General features: G+C 46.0%; 1 protein-coding gene across 3 annotated transcripts in view; it reads left to right on the forward strand.

Annotated features, from left to right (window-relative positions):
• The window catches only part of CSTPP1 (centriolar satellite-associated tubulin polyglutamylase complex regulator 1), a 178,237-nt gene that overhangs the window by 132,763 nt on the left and 27,838 nt on the right, over positions 1–17,636 (forward strand). For all 3 annotated transcript variants that reach the window (XR_005063921.1, XM_037028012.1, XM_037028011.1), the window contains exon 4: positions 12,466–12,550. Coding sequence is in view for 2 of the 3 variants with exons in the window: in XM_037028012.1 (XP_036883907.1) it covers positions 12,466–12,550 (85 nt within the window). In the remaining variant the exon portion in view is untranslated. The remainder of the gene's footprint in view (positions 1–12,465; positions 12,551–17,636) is intronic.

Below are 17,636 nucleotides of genomic sequence, written 5' to 3' on the forward strand. Positions count from 1 at the left end.
GAGAAGGCACAGTGTTTCCACCTATGCCTCCATCTTGGCAGAAGTCTCTCTTTTAAGGTTTTAATTCAAAATTTTAAAAAGACAGTTTAAGCCAAACAGAACCTGAGTCTCCAGCAGTGAGTGTTTAGACTCTAAGGGGCGTCAGACTCATCTTCACCGGGGGCCACATCAGCCTCGCAGTTGCCTTCAAAGGGCCGAAATAACTTTAGGACTATATAAATGTAACTACCCCTTAACTGTTAAGGAGTTGAAATTACATTCGGCCCTTTGAAGGCATCCTCAAGGCTGATACGGCCCCCGTGAAAATGAGTTGGACGCCCCTGGCTTAGAGCCTCACAAGATTATCTCACTCATCATCACTGTACTCTTGCTCCTGTAAAAATTATTTGTGAAGGACAAACAGTGAATAAAAGAGTGAAAATCTTTGCCCTCTTGGAGCTTACATTCTAATACAACTAAAAATATACAAATACATCACACAGTGGTAAATACTATAGAGAAAAATGAAGCAGAAGAATGAGTCAGGGAGCAGGGCCAGAATGGCTGCTTTAAAGTACAGTGGTGTTTGAGCAGAGACCTGAAGGCGTTCAGAGCTGCACAGACATCTAGGGGCAGAGGGGACAGCAGGTGGAACAGCCTGAGGTGAGAGCATGCTTGACTTGACATATTCAAGGAATAGAACAGCCAGTGTGGCTGGGATGGTCTGAGCAGGGGGCGAAGAGCAGAAGGTGCATTTATGGCAATAGCAGGGGCTGCCCTTGTGTAGATTCTGAGAAGAAAGAAGTACTAACACTTTTTATAGATGAGAAAACTGAGAACTGTACCCAGCTGAAGAACCCAGGCCATGTAGCCAGGAAATAACAGTCATTTTGAACCCTGTCTCATGGTTCCAATTCCAAATCTCATGTTCTTAGCTACTCTTTCTACTATGCAATAAACACTAACATGGGTTTCATTGCATCCCCACTCTTCTACCAAATTAGGCGCCACCTGGATGCAAATCGTGCCCTGCCTGTTCTTTATGCTACTGCCTCAACCACAGAGAACGACAATGAAAGAATCCTAGAATGTTAGGCCCAAATAGAACCCTGAGGGTGATCGAGACAAAAAGTTTGCCCATTTTTAAATTGTTCTGAAAGGTCTTGCTTTTTTCAGCCCTTTTGATGTCTTTCCAGTGTTCCTACTTTGGGGTTTTTTTCCCTATTTTTAAACTAGGTTATACATGAATGTGACAAAATTCAACAGGTCAAAAGGGTGTACAATCTAACGTACTTTAAAATCAATTCAACCTTAGCTAATGGACCCTGATTATTTACATGTGGGGCGTGACAGAGGAAGAAACTGAGGCTTAAAGAGTCGGGGCCCAGTTGAAGGCCGCCCATCAGGGAAGAAACCAGACCCTCCCCAGATTCCAGTACGACCAGACTTTGTCTTTTAGACAAAGGGGCCTAAAAGAATCGGGAGGGCTCATCCTTTCGCGTCACTGGAGCATTTTTCACCTCTTTCTTTGTGTGGGCCTGCCAGCACCGCTGAGAGATAAGGGTCAGGGTTCAGAGAGCCTGACCGTTGTGTCATTTCCCGGGATGGAGAGCCACTCTCGTTAGTTCACATTTTTATTAAAATAAGATGAGTGATTTACTCGCGTTACAGGCAGAGAGTCTTTTACCAGGAAAACCATACATAGAAAAACACAGCCGATGGCTTTAAGGAACAGTAACTGCCAACAGCAGTTTCCTTTCACAGCCGATCCCCACACAGTCAGGCCCTCTCCTGTCTCTGGCTGCCTCTCTCTCTCACCCACACATATACGTGTAGTTATGGACATAGTACATTTAATACGCCCACGAAGGACCCAGCGCAGCAGGAAAGACAAAGGTGGGTTCGTCTGGAGAGATGTATGTGTTTATCCATATCCAACCCTCTCTTCTGGTTCCTGCTGTTTTTGTTTCCGAAGTCTATTTTTTTAGTAGATGGGTAGCCATAAATCCATCATCATTGGTGGAAGTTAGTGGATTCTGACGAGGGAACAGGCTGTGGTCTTTATAAACACGCCCACGTGCTGGCAGCAGCCTCCCCTGCTCGCACAGTCGCCGAGAACCAGGGAACTTCAGATCGGTTTTTTATTTTTAGTCTGTCTCGGTTCAACTCACCCTCAGTGAGTAACTGCGCTAGCCACTGCTTCTTTTTATATTTATTTAGAAAAGAAGGAAAATGCATTTTAAGCAAATCAAATGCATAATCTGTTCCATTTCTTATTTATTCTGTGGCTACTTTGGACAGTGGAAAGCCCAGAGAAATAATAACTTTTATTGGTTTTTGTTTTCTATGGCTTGCTTTCTCAGACAGGTCCTCATCAGACAATTTTCTTGATAGCTTATAAAATTCCATTCCAACTATCAGCCTGACTTTACACTGAAAAGGAAAAAACGAATTGGAAAGGGTTTTTTGTTTTATTTTTCCTTTTATTTTCCTTTTTAGGAAGTATTTTTTATGTATACTAAATACACTTTTCTCCTGCTAATCTGTGTCTAGCCCTGTTAAATTTTAGACACAGGTTTACAGTGGCTTAAGACTATTTATTTTTGTTGCCCCTTCTCTACAGAGATTAGCAGCAAGTCACCTAAACTAGAAAAAGTCTGACTGGTTCTCGCACAGCAAGGAAGCCAGGAGCCAGATCGATGACATCTGCCCCTGGAGCCAGCTCAGAGGGGTGACAGAGATGGAGCAGCTGGTGGCAGATTTAAATATTAACAGTGGTAATAATAATAGCAGTTGCAGCTAACATTGACTGCATTCTCGTTATGGAAGATGCTAGGCGTTTTTCATCCATAGAAGAAATAAAAGCGGCTGAGTTCCTAGGGACCCAGGGAAAGAAAAGGGCATAGGGAGGCAGTGTAATGGAAAGAGGCCTTGCCCTGGAAAGAGAAGGCTTGAGTTGGTCGTGTCTCTCCCATTTACTTGGTGACTTTGTCCCTTGCTGAGGCTCATTTTCCTTGCCTATAAAAATAGAAATAATACCAGTAGCCTCTTCCTACCACACAAAGTTCTTAAGGAGATCAAAAGTGATAATGCATATGATAATGGGTTGCATAATTATATAGTCTTTCTACCAATATGACTCATCAGCACTTTTTAAAAAAGATATTATTTATTTGTTTTTAGAAAGAGGGGAAGGCAGGGAGAAAGAGGGAGAGAAGCCTTGATGTGCGAGCGATGCATTGACTGGCACACCCAACGACTAGGGACCTGGCCCGTGCAACCCAGGCATGTGCCCTATCCCCCCGGCGGCCTCTGGTTCACGGGCTGGCACTCGGTCCACTGAGCCACACCAGCCGGGGCTCATTAGCACTCTAGTGAGATGATAGAGGATTGGCAGCTCATTGACGATCAGAAAAGTGGTGTGCACCTGCCTGCAGGAAGGAGGCCTATGTATTCATTCTTCAAGGGAGAACAAAGGGCGAGATAAAATAATCATGAGATAAGGAATGAAAGTGGTTCAGCCACCCACTGCCTGGAGCTGGAGATCTCCGTGAACTGTGCCTTCCGTCAGGCAGGTGCTGTCTCACCTGTGCCTCAGATGGCGGAGGGTGATAACGAGAGCAGGCACCGTTTACTGAGCACTTCCCTGTGTCACAAGCCAGCACTTTCCATTTTCTCTCTCTCTTTTGTAGTCATCTCTCTTAATCCTCTCAAGAACTCTTCACAATTAGTATTAGTATTGTTGTTATACTGTTATAATAGCAATAATAATAATATGCCTGGCTGGGGTTGCTCAGTGGACTGAGCACAGGCTGAGAACCAAAGGGTCGCCAGTTCGATTCTCACTTAGGGCACATGCCTGGGTTGTGGGCCAGGTCCTCAGTGGGAGCCATGTGTGAGGCAACCACACATTTATTTTTCTCTCCCTCTTTCTCCCTCTCTTCTCCTCTCTCTAAAAAATAAATAAAATCTTAATAATAATATTACTATTCACTTATTTCTAATTGGCTTGCTCAATATCACGTGACTAGTTGGCTGAAGAACCAAGATTTGGGCCCTGGTTGGTTGATTCGGGGCCTGTGCTATTGATCCGTGTACTATCAGACCCACTTAGAGGTTAGACCCGGGCATTCATAACTGTCCTCTACAGGGCCCTGGGGTTCTAAAGATTTTCTTTCGTTACTTTTAGAGAGAGGGGAAGGGAGGGAGAAAGAGAGGGAGAGAAACATCAATGTGTGATTGCCTTTCACGTGCTCTCCACTGGGAACCTGGCCTGCAACCCAGGCATATGCCCTGACTGGGAATTGAACCGAGACCCTTTCGTTCACAGGCGGACACTCAATGCACTGAGGCACACCAGCCAGGGCAGAGCCCTGGAGTTTTGAAGCAGTGCCTCAGGTCTGCAGTTTCCTCTACCTTATTCCTTGCACCTGTAGCCTGGGCGACAGGTATTGAGGATCAAGTTGGGCAAGAAAGACTGTTTATCTATGTTTTTACATATTGAGGTTCCTTATAAGATTCCTATGGGAGGAAACAAGTCTATCTGTTAAAAATTGTTTTCAATCCTCACATACCACAATTTCCTTATTTTACAGGTGAGAAAATGGAAACCCCCCAAAATGTAATTAGTTCTTTGCAGAACTCAGACCAAGTTTTTTCTCTATATCCTCATGTGTCTTTGTGGTAGAACAGAGTGTCCCCCTCGAAAACAAGGCGAAAGCCCTCACTCTGGCCATAGAGACCCATTTGAGGAAATAGAAGGTGCTGCCTCCCTTTCTAAGGCTGAGTGGCGTATTCCAGACACACCACCACTGAGGGGGCAGGCTGTTTCCTCTCACCTTTAGTTACCATGAGGAGGGGTTACGTTCACTTTCCACTCTGTCTCTTATGCCTGTTGAACCATTTCTGTCCAATTAAGAATAGGAGAGGGTCACAGGAGTTGGCCGCAGCACCTGCTTCTTCCTGGATGAGAATTAAATCCTGGCTCTGAGGTCTCTGTTTCAAAGGGCACACCCTGTCCTCTTATTTCTGAACAGAAAACTGAGGCAGCAACACCCGGTAGAGCTGGGCTAGTTGGTCTCTGGATCAGAGTGAATGGTAGTGCACACGCTAGGTTTGAAATAACTTTTCCTGATGGGCTGCTGGGCCCCTCGGGAGCTTCTGGTGCCAAGATCTTGCTGCACACTTTGATGTCTACAGCTGCCTGCCGTTTCCTCAATAAATGGTCAGGAGACTGTGCCTGTGCCAGAGTAACTAGCCCTGTTGCTACTGGCACTGGTGCCTCCTTTCATACTGCCATGTGGCTGCCCACCCTGGGCATGTGCCAGCCTGGTGTGTTTCATGTCACCAAAGCTGTCTAAGGCAGTGACCTTCCCCAGAACCAAGCCTTGTCTGGGTCCTCCAACTCTCAACAGCCCTGTCACGATGGACAAAAGAAAACGCAGTACCCCAAGGGCCTGACACAGTATGGGGGTTCTTATCATATGAGACCAGGCCTCTAGTTCAGTCCCACAGTCGTGGCCGGGATGGCCGTGGGGAGCCCCCGCACCTGGTCGGCCTGCCAGGATGCGCCGCACACGATCCCAGCTTAGAGACACGCTCACACTTCTTTACTCTTCATGTAATACAAACAATTCCTGGGAAGTTGCTTTTGTTCATCCTAAAAATTGCCATGAAATTGTTACTATTTATTTGTGTCTGATCTAGTATTTTACCTAGAACATACGTACTGGTCAAATAGAAACAGTCACCTGATGTTGGGCTCAGTCATAATAAAATATAACACTAAGGAGCCTGGCTTTCTGCCCCAACTCAAACACGCTAACCATGGTCTGGAGAGGAATGAGTGTCCAAGGGTCGTGTTAATGACGGCGCGAGTACTTTACCCCACACGTGTCGTTGGAAGCCATTGCTTCTCATTTCTTTTGTGAAGCAGTTTCCCTTTCAGGAAACTAATTACTATTTCCTTCCATTTAACATAGAGCAACCTTGCTGCCAAAGGAGATAAAATTGAAGAACACAGCCTGCTGTTCTTCTGGGGCTTCACTCCACGGGACATGGCCCTGGGAGGTCAGAGTCTTCCTGCGATCTGTCGTACTGAGTGCTGCGCGGGGAGTGAGGCCGACGGCTTCCTCCCCCTGCCCACGCCGTCCCTCATTATCTTCCCCATTCTCGCAGAGCAGCACTGAGGGGTATTTACTCAGCTGTGGACTGGTACGAAAGCCTCAGTGCCCTGGGGATCGGAAGGGGTGGTATGGTCATGCCCCGAACTATCCGTGTCCTTCCGAGCATCTCTTGGCACAGCAGCCTGGCTGAGGGCGAGTGTCATTTAGAATGAGCCTTCACAACCCCTCCATAAAAGAACATGAAAACAATTGCAACTGAAAATTGGAGAGTCTGCTCATGGGCTGTGGTGTTCTCTGGCCTTTGTGGTCATTCCCGTTGAGATCATGCAGCCAACCAACTAGAAGTTGTTTAGTCCTCTGGGGTTCCCGTGGCTTGGTAGCATTTCATTATCCCCGGTTCTTGTCCCAGCTCGAGCTCACCCCGCCATCAACGTGTAGACATTCACACAAATGAATTCAGACTAAACCCCATTGCCTCCCCATACTTTTGGAGCTAAAAACCTTTGATTCAGGCTCGGGGAAAGGCTTTTCCTTAGTAGGGGACAAAGATATGGCCCCAATTCCTTCCATCTGCAAGTCACCCTCCCTCCCCCATTGATCTCCTTTAATGACACAGCTTTGACCCTGGGAAACGCACCATTTCCCAGGAAGAGCAGAGGCATCTGAGCCCACAACCACACAGCGCCATAGTTCCTCTGAGCAAACGTTGTGGACACACATGGTGGTCTGTGAGGGGTTGGTCGGGATGACTAAGCTGCCCCCACAGAGCTTCAGAGGCAGGCGCTTCTACAGCAAGAAGATGTAGAAAAGACAAGAAGGGAGAACAAGTTGGCCCTTGAGTAGACTGGACATCCGTAACTTCTGACTAGATTAGTTTTCTTAGCCAGAATAACCGCATCTGTCACTCTCTAGGGTTAGAGACAACCAGTGGAAGAATGTTTTGAGTCGGGGGCTGCTTATGTTAGAAACCACAGTATTCATGTTAGAGCCGTTAACAGTGGTGAACCGGATTACTGGGAAGTAACCCCCACGCTTCCTCTGATTTTCAAGGTAAAATTGATGCCACCTGTGAAAATTAATACTCCACTCGATTGAGTTGAGCACGTGATGAGAAGGTGTTGAGTCGGCAAGCCCAGGAAAGTAGTCCCCTGACGTGAGGCACTATTTCCTGAGTTACAGAACCTACCAAGCAGGGCCTTTTCCATTTTCAGCACTTCCCGGCTCCCGGGTCTCCTCACGCCCCTCTAAGCTGATAGGCTTGCCTCCTGTGACTAGAGAGTCCCCACCTCTGTGTGTTCATACAGTGGCCAGAACTTTGTCCCCTGTGAACTGTCATCTGAGTCACTATGCAAAGTGTGTTTCCATCCATTCATTCAACATGCTGGTATGTGCCAGGCGTTGTGGTAAGGGCTTCAGTTAAGTCCTAAGGTTTCTCAATTTCAGGACTTCAAATTTTAATTGGATAATAAGTATATAATAATAGTGCCATTTTATTGAGTACTTTGCTAATTTTCCAGCAGTGTCATATATAAGTGACAACATTTGATTTTTACAACAATCTATTAGGGGGGGTAATGTGGTTATTAACACTTTTAAATGTGGAAACCGGGGTTCAGAGAAGTTATATAACCTGTGCAAGTCACACTGCCGGATAAGCAGTGGGGCCAGGCCCCCCCGATCGCAGAGTGTGGGCTCTGAGCTCAAGCAACCGCCCGCCCGACTGCTCTGCCCTGGGTAGTGTGGCAGCCTACAGGGCGTCCGTGTGTTTCACTAAGATGTGAATTCCGTCAGCCGCCCAGCGCAAAGTCAAGGCCTTGCCCTGGCCAGTGTGGCTCCATTGGTTGGAGCGTTGTCCTGTAACCACAAGATTGCAGGTTCAGTTCCCAGCCAGGGAACATACCGAGGTTACCGGGCGTCAGTCTCTAGTCTGGGCACATACCGGAAGCAACCAACTGACGCTTCTCTCTCGCTTAGATGTTTCCCTGTCTCCCTTCCTCTTTCTCTCTCTAAAAATGAAACAATGTCCTCAGGTGAGGATAAAAAGTTAAAATAAAATAAAGATTACATGATTTAATTTTAAAAAGTCAAGGCCTTCACTCACCCGCTGGATCCCACCTGCCAGAATAGAACTCGCAGGGCCATGGGAGCTAGGCAGGCTTAGGTCCGAATCTCAGTCCTTCCTCTCACTATCTCTTTCCTTCCGAAACTAAGCCTAGTTTCCTTATTTCTAAAATAAGCAAATACTAACAGGGCACTATGATGGGCCGTTGTTCAAAGTACTTTACATTAACTCACAGCAGCTATTGGTTCTCTCACTGTCCCCATTTTATAGATGGGGAAACTGAGGCATCGAGTGCTTAAAAGTCAAGTAATTTGCAATCGGTGGCAAAGCTCAGATTTGGACCCAGACGTTCTAACTCTAAAGTCCATGCTATTAGCCACAACACTGCACTGTGCTGCATCTAGAGATGATAGGATCAAAGGTGCAGAACCCTCTGGTCCACAGCCAGGGACAGAGTCGATGGGACAATTACAAGATTTAGAATAAGAAAGTGTAACAGCTCTGACCACCCGCAAAAGGAGGAGTACCAATTTGTGGAGAGAGTTCTGATTTTGATCTTATACCAAAGACTTCTTATGTCTTTGAACTTTCAGGACTTGCTGGCTGAAACTTTCCTAATTGTGGGGATTCCTTTAGCGAAGGCATCTGTTGGGACACACCACCTACCTTTCTGCACCTGCTGGGTGCCGAGCAGTTGGGATGAGCAATGATGGAGTGGCCACCAGCACAGGTGTGCTCTGCCCCACCCCCCAGCCCTCCCGTGGCCTCTGGCCCAGCAGAGGCCTGGTGCTGGAGCCCCAGACTTTCCTGTTGACAGTAATTAAAACCTTTCAGACTCAATTTCTCACATGGAAGAAAATCCCACTTCACCTGGAGCTATTTAGTTTCTGCAGTTTGTTTGGAGGGGAAAGCAAGCTCTTCAGCCTTCTTCACACAGTGATGGTTGATAAGATCAAGGTGCTGCAAATGTTAGCTGGGTAAACCTTGGAGCCAGACGCCTGAGTCTGAATTCCAGTTCTGCCTCTTAAACATGCACCCTCTGAGCTTGTGAATGAATGTGCAATGGGGATAACAGTGGTGAAGATGAGGTGCGTTAACACATGTAAAACCCTTGGAAGAAGAGGGCCAAAGTGCTCAAAGGTTGTCGGCTGTTAGTACTGTCATTATTAAGCTCACCCTTCTTCCCTTCCAGTCTGTCCCCCAGGCTCTGGCCCCTTCTCTCCTCACCAGATTGTTTCATCTCTCTAAGCCCGCACGTCCTATCTCTGAGGATGATGGAGTCTACTTCATAAGGTTGTTGTAAAGGTTCAGTGAGCTAATTCAAGGCCTGAGCAAAGACTTCAATGACTCTTCAGCCTCATTACTGTGTGTCCTGAAGCTCAGAGGGCTTCCTGGAAGGGCCTTTGAGATCTTGGAGAGTTCTACACATTGAGGGGCCCAACATAGACAGGAGCATTTAGGATTAACTAATGCCCGGGTGTGACTGCTGACGTGCTCATTCCTGTCACACTGCACCTGGAACTCAGGAGGCACATGGTAATATCATACGAATGAATACTGCAGAGAGAATGCAAACCCAGGTTTGGCTCAGGCATCGGGACAGAGAATGATCAAGGCAAAACGCTCCAGGTGTTTAAGCATTTAAACTCGCCAAGGATCACCTTCCTCCGCTCCTCTCCTGTCTGCTCCCAGGATTTAAAAACAACAAAATAACTCTCATTTGGGGTTACTGTCTTCTAGACATTCTGCTAAGTATTCTGTAGACATCATCTCTTTTCACCTTGATTTCAACCATGAAAGGTAGGCATCGTCATTTTTGCTTTATACACGAGAAACTGAGATTTAGAGAGGTTTGCATACCTGGCAAATTGCAAAGCCAAGATTTGAACCCTAGCCCGTGGGACAGCAAGGAGATAGCTCTCATTTGCTCATCATTGTCCTAACTGACTTTGGGGCAAAGACCATTCACCATTTCCCCTCACCATTCTCCCACGGACCCACTGTGCAACCAGGGAGTGTTTCCAAGTGACAGATGCCTCTTCATGGAGATTGCCTAGCCTTAGTATTATCTAACCACTACTTTAATAGACACACAATTAGGGTGGTACAAGTTGTTTGTCTGCCGGGCTAGCTTTCATCTCTTTATCTGATTATCTTCCTTGCTTTGCCTTTGGGAGAGTCAAGTTCCAGACATGGTGGGCAGGAGGTACCCTGTTTTTCTGAAGTATTTAGTATTTCCGAGAGACTGTGACTACCCTAGAGAAGTACAGAGTTATTTTTGTTAATCATTCTTCTGTCTTTGGGAAGCAAGTGTTGAAGTACATGAGTTAGAATACAGTCGAGAACCAGAGGGTCTGGAACCAGGAGACTGATTCCCTGCATTTTCCTTCTTGATCACATTTGGGCATTACCCAACTAGCTCTCTCTCCCCCTCTCCCCCTCTCCCCTCTCTCTCTCTCTCCCTCTCTCCCCCTCCCGCTCTCTCCCCCTCCCCCTGTTTATCCTCCCAAAGGTATTTCATAGGTAATTCCAGGGAAAACTGAATTCCTCTGGGACACTTTGACCCCCACCTCTAAGAATGGTATCAGGTATATCCACCAAAGTTTAGTCTGGAAAAGCACTAGTGATTCAAAGGTAAAACTTCCCTTTATTTCCTTCCCGTAAGAAATCACTTCTCTCTCCACGTAGATAAGGAGTGAGATTAAAGTGGGATCACGTTCGATTCAGTGCTTCTCTCCCTTCCCTTTGCCATTCCTGCCCCTCACCCTAAGTGGAAGGAGAACACCCCCATCAGGCCGTGGCTGGGTCAGGCTGGCGAGGGGAGGAAAGCACACACCCTGCTGTGGCCAAGACGAAGGCCGCAAAAGCCATCCTGATCCTTTGACCTACACTGACGCTGATCCTGTTCCTTGGTGTCCCTGACTTTGGCAGTGTGGTTAGTTTAACTCTGTGCCCCCACCTTGAATTGAGCTTTGATGAAAAAGTAGTAGGAACCCAGGCCTGTCCCTGGGGATTTGGGGTTTTTGTCTTGGAAAAGCATCAACCAAACTAGCAGGGCCAGGAGGTCTGGATTCCTGTGGCTCGGGCTCCATTCCCCAAATGTGGCCGTGCCCTTTGGACTCCCTTCTCGCACTCACTCTCCCAGTGAGTGTGGCTTCCAGGTCGCTTGCCCTCGCTTTACCATTAGCATGGCCTTCCATATCTGAAACACTTTAGCCTGTGCGATACTACACAAGAATTGCTGCTGCGTGGCCGATCCAAAATCTTTTGGTTTAGCACATGCAGTCCCAAAACAACTTTCAAGCATCGGTGTACTTCTTCTCCCTTGGGGTCCTACAGCCTTTCCTGAGAGTTGCCCCTCTGGGTCTTCTGCTGGGCTGCAGAGCCTCTCCCTGGCTCACCTCTCCCAAAGCATTGCCTTTGCATATCAGGGATTTTTTATTTGCCTTGACTGTATGCCTCGGACCACCAACTTGGCTGACTGTATAATATATGATGACCAGATTTGTGTGCAGGCATCAAAAAGAAGCCAGTCTGCATAATACTGAGTGATAGAGTAATAAGGTCTGTGGGCTGCTACCCTGCATTCTTCTCCTCCATACATTGCAAGGCTGCGTTTGCTCTCGTACCGCTTCCAGATATTCTGTGGATGGTCTCTGGGCGTGTTGTGGTCAATGTTACTGAGCCAGAGAATTTTAGCAGATTTAACCAGCTTTGAAATGACTCCTTCCTGCCAATTTTTATACACAAGGAAAAGTAAACTATGAAGGCTGATGAAGGTACCCCTCGTTCCCTCTTATCCCTACCATTTTTTTAAATGACCTTGTCTCTCTTTTTTAAAAAATAATTTTATTTATTTATTTTTTAGATTTTATTTATCTTTAGAAGGGAAGGGAAAGAGAGAGGGAGAGAAATATCAATGTATGGTTGCTTCTCATGTGTCCTTTGCTGGGGACTGGCCTGCAACCCAGGCATGTGCCCTGACTGGGAATCGAACAGCGATCCTTTGGTTTGCAGGCCCATGTTCGATCCATTGAGCTACACCAGCCAGGACCCTCCCTGCCATTTTTTAAACCAGTAAAGCTCCTTTGGCTAAAATGTTGGGGCCGGGGGCCTCCCACCCAGGAAAAGCTTTATATAAATATTGATCTGAAAACCCCTGCCCCCTAAGAGTTAAAGAACTCTTACCTTTAAAGCAGCAGCTCCACTGAGACTCAGTCTGAAACCCATGGGACCACCCCGAAGACCAGCGAGTTCCTGTGCAGAGACCTGATGTGTTTCTCTCCATTTCCACTGCAGATTTGCTGACCATGAAAGAGTACCACTGTTTGCTGCAATTGTTGTGCCCGGATTTCCCGCTGGAGCTGACTCAGAAAGCAGCCAGGTAGGTCCCCTGGGCTCCTGAAGCCAACTCGGCCCTCGGTGTGACAGGGCTTTTTAGAGAAAGCTGAACCGTGTATAAACAAACCATTAGGGAAGAATAAAACCATTAGGAAAGAAACTGGCATTTGGAGAGAGGTCTGTTTGGGGTTTGCCCAAAAATGTAATACCCACTTTCTGCGCATCCATACGGAAGCCAGATGATCCTTCGTGGTTTCTGTGGGGAGCCTTGGGGTCTGCAGAGTTGGGGGTGGTGAAGGAAAGATGCAGACACACACACACACACACACACACACACACACACGGAAACCCCCAGAGGCTATTCTGAGAAAAGAAGACGCAACTGTTGGCAGCAGCTTGTGAGGAGGCAGGTTGGCGTTGGAGACGGAGAGACACGGAGGTGATAAAGCCCGGGCGACGGAAGGATACCTTGTGTCATTGATGCTAAAAGAAGGTTTTCAAGGTCATTCCAGAACCAGGAAGCTGTGGCAGAAATAGTTGGAACCTCCTAATTTCTGTGTTTGGTTTCACTGTCATTCACATTTTTTATCAAAATAGTTGGACTATGCATTCAGTTAACTTTTAACACAAAACCTGAGCTAAGGTACCAAATGGAAGTATAGCAAAAAAAAAAAAAAAAAAAACTTGTTTTTTGAAAAGTGCCATAACAGAATTTTTAGGAAAATACTCTGTCAGACACACCTCATTTTATGGCGCTTCACAGACACTGTGTTTGTACAAATGGACAGCCGGCAACAACAGTGGGCTGGGCAAGCCTGCCGACCCCGCGTTTCCAACAGCCTGTGCTCCCTTGGTGTGTCTCGGCACACTTCGGTAATGCTCCCCATGTGTCAGACTTTTCCGTTGTCGTTATACTTGTTATGGTGATCTGTGATCAGTGATCTTGGACGTTACTGCTGTAAACATTGTGTGCGGTCTGGCTGTTCCACCAACCAGCCATTCCCCCGTCTCTCTCCCTCTACGTGGGCCTCCCTGTTCCCTGGGACACAACTGTGTAGAAATTTGCCCAGTGAATAACCATACAGTAGCCTCCGAGTATTAAAGTAAAAGGAAGAGTTATACATCTCTCACCTTAAATCAAAAACTAGAATAGAAACCATTAAGCTTAGTGAGGAAGGCATGTTGAAAGCCAAGACAGGCCACAAGCTAGGCCTCTTACATTAAATAGCCAAGTTGTGGATGCGAAGGAAAAGTTCTTTAAAAAAGTGGAAAGTGCTACTATAACGAATACATGAATGATAAGAAGCAAAGCAGCCTTATTGCTGACGTGGAGAAAGTTTTCATGGTCTGGATAGAAGATCAAACCAGTCATGAAATTCCCTGAAGCCAAAGAAAGCCTCACCCAGAGCAAGACTCGAACTCACTTCAGTTTGACAAAAGCTGAGAGGTGAGGAAGCTGCAGAGAAGTTCGAAGAGGTTGGTTTGTGAGGTTTAAGGAAAGAAGCAAGTTCTCCAGAAGCTTTGGCTGAGCTGCCGGATGAAGGAAGGCGGCTAAACAACAGGTTTCAGTGAAGATGAAACAGCCTCCTCCTGGAAGAAGACACCATCTAGGACTTTCACAGCCAGAGGGGAGAAGTCGGTGCCTGACTTCAAAGCTCCCAAGGACAGGCCGACTCTCCTGTTAGGGGCTAATGCAGCTGGGGACTTTAAGTTGAGCCAGTGCTCATTTGCCATTCTGGAAATCCTCCGGCCCTTAGAGTCATGCTAACTCTACTTCTGTGCTCTGAGTAGAACGACAAACCTGGATGACAGCTCACCTGTTTACAACACGGTTTACTGAATACTTTAAGCCCACTGTTGAGATTATTTTTGACAGATGCCTTTCAAAATACTACTGCTCATTGACAATGCACCTGATCACCCAAAAGCTGTGATGGAAAAGTACAAGATTAATGTTGTTTTCATGCCTGCTAGCATAACATCCATTCCCCAGGTCATGGGTCAAGAAGTACCGTATTTTTTGGAGTATAAGATGCACTTTTTCCCTCCCCCCACCCCCAAATTTGAGAGGTATAATGGTTGCTAATGCTGCTGTTGAGTTCTGTTTACATTTACATTGATGAAATATTATGTTATTTATGTTATTAAATATTTTACCACATTTTTTGCTTCAAAAAATTTTTTTCCTATTTTCCTCCTCTAAAACGTAGATGCATCTTATGGTCCAAAAATACAGTAATTTTGACTTTTAAGCAGTGTTATTCAAGATTGTCATAGACAGTGATTCCTCTGGTGGGTCTGGGCAGAATGCATTGAAAACCTTCTGGAAAGGATTTACCATTCTAGGTGCCATTAAGAGCATTCTGGGTTCATGGGAAGAGGTCAAAGTATCAGCATCAACAGGACTTTGGAAGAAGTTGGTTTTACCTCCATGGAAGACTTTGAGGGGTTCAAGACTTCAGTGTAGGAAGTAAGGGCAGCTGCGGTGGCAACAGCAAGAGAACTAGAATTAGAAGTGAAGCCTGAAGATGTGACTGAATTGCTGCAGTCTCATGATAAACTTTAACGAATGAAGAGCTGCTGCTTATGGACAAGTAAAGAAAATGGTTTCTTTTTTTTTAACTTTTTTTTTTTAAAGATTTTTATTTATTTATCTTTTTTAGAGGGGAAGGGAAGGAGAGAGGGAGAGAAATATCAATGTATGGTTGCCTATGGTGAGTTCCCCGCTGGGAACTGGCCTGCAACCCAGGCATGTGCCCTGACTGGGAATCGAACTGCGATTGTGTGGTTCGCAGGCCTGCTCAATCCACTGAGCTACACCAGCCAGGGCAAGAAAATGGTTTCTTGAGATGGAATCTCCTCCAGGAGAAGAAGCTGTGGAGACTGTCGAAATGACAGAACAAAGGATTTAGAATGTGAGACAAAGCTAGTTGATGACGCAGCAGCAAGGTTTGAGAGAACAACTCCGATTCTGAGAGAAGCTCGACTGTGGATAAAATCATTCCTGAAAGGAGGAGTCAAATGCCGTGGCAGGCTCTACCATTGTCTTATTTTAAGAACTTGCAACAGCCACCCCAGCCTTCAGCAACCACCGCCCTGGTCAGTCAGTGGCCATCGCCATCAAGGCAACACCCTCCACCTGCAAAAAGACTGTGACTCGCTGAGGCTCAGGTGATGGTTAGCACTTTTCAACAATAAAGTGCTTTACATTAAGATATGTACATTGATTTTTTGACATAATAGTATTGCATATTTAATAGACTACAGTATAATGTAAACATAACTTTTATATGCACTAGGAAACTAAAAGATTCACGTGACATGCTTTATTACAGTGTGTGCTTTATTGAGTGGGTCTGGGACTGAACCCGCAATATCTCCAAGGTATGCCTGTATTCCAACATACGTGATGGATACGTGTCATCACACATTGCCCAAGCCCAGAGAAGGCGTAACACCCTGAGTGCACGGTAATGTAAACCGTGGACTTCAGGTGACGACATAGCGTATCAGTGTAGGTTCCTCAGATGTAACTCATGCTCCCCCCTGGTGGGCTGTTGATCTGGGGGGTCGTGCATGTGTAGGGAAAGGGGTTATACTGGAAATCTTTGTAACTTCCCTTCAGCTTCACTGTGAACCTAAAACTGCTTTGAAAAAGTAAAATCTTAATAATAATTTCTTGAAATGCTCAGCTTTCTTAAATCATAATAAGTGCATTTACCTTTATTCTTTCATTTAAATTCCTTGACCTTATCTCACTTAATTCTTATAAAAACGGTTACTTCCCATTTTACAGAAAAATAAACTGATATGTCTCAATCTTTAAAAAGAACTTAAGAAAAGAGGAAACCTGAAGGTTAAATATGTTGCCCGAACTCACCGATAGCCCAGCTGGTTGGAGCCTTGTCCCGTACACCAAGGTTGTGGGTTCGATCCCCGATTGGGGCATGTATAGGAGGCAGCCAATCAGTGTTTCTGTTTCACATCAATGTTTCTCTCTCTCTCTGCCCCCCCTTTTAAAAATCAATAAATCCTATGATCAGTGAGGATGTAAATAAGTAAACAATCCCAGGTTCACTTGAATCCAGAAACTTTGCTGTCAACCTCCTCACACTTCGTGACATTTCTGCCTGGTGGTTTGACCCACTGACACCAAAGCTGCGTGGGCCACACTACACCAAGAATCCTCTCACTCCTAACGTGAGCCACCAGCCCCTGGCTGACCAGGAAGATGGGAAATCCACCGCTGCCCGCGACGGGCGGACGGCAGCCTGGCACAGACAGCCCTTAGGGCGGTTCACGGCTCGTACTCATTTTGCGGGTCATGTGCAAAAAGCCTGTTTAGTGCCCAGAATTTTAGAGGGTTTCGTTTCCCTCGTTGTTCAGTAGATGCGTACCTTTCACTGTGGCAACTGATTGCTGATAAACGCTGCAGTTCCAGTTTTAAAATTCTAATTTACTCTGCTATCCAAAGGTGATTTAGATTCAGCACTCCCCACCCCCACCCCTTGACTGAAAAAGGTGTGGGAGATTATCTCGTGTAATTTAAAAGCAGCCAAGTGGCATTAGCTTCAAATTTCCAATGAATAGTTCCTCCTTTGGAATCAGATTATTTTAAGGAAGATTCAGACCCCAATTTTTGTGTGTGTATGTGTGGGGTGGCCAGTAGGGAGGGAACTCAGCGTTCTTAAGGACTGGACTTCATAATAAATATTAGCCGTAGTTTCTGTATAGCTGAATAACAAAAAATCAGCTATGGCCGTGAGTAGAAAATCCCTAAAGAATTCTTGAAGAGAAGGAACCGTACGTGTGCCTGTGTGTACTCGATGAGGGCAGACAGCGTCCTACCAGTCTCGTTTGCTCCCGGGTCACTGTCGCTTAGTGTGGCACCGAGACCCACTCTAGACGCTCCATCAGTCTCCCGAGGGAGGGAGCCTGTGAATGAGCATTCCTTGTCTGAAAGCGCAGTTCTAATGGTCATTGGTTCTCAGGCACTAAGGACAAAGGTCAGAAACTACACCCTACATTCGTTTTTCGTTCATTTATATATTCATCAAGTATTTCTTTTTTCACAATGTTTTGGGATACCATATGATTCACTCATGTAAAGTATTAAATTCAATGACTTT

Source organism: Sturnira hondurensis, unplaced genomic scaffold (assembly GCF_014824575.4).
Source record: "Sturnira hondurensis isolate 20B ecotype Veracruz unplaced genomic scaffold, ASM1482457v3 Scaffold0019433, whole genome shotgun sequence".
Classification (NCBI taxonomy): domain Eukaryota; kingdom Metazoa; phylum Chordata; class Mammalia; order Chiroptera; family Phyllostomidae; genus Sturnira; species Sturnira hondurensis.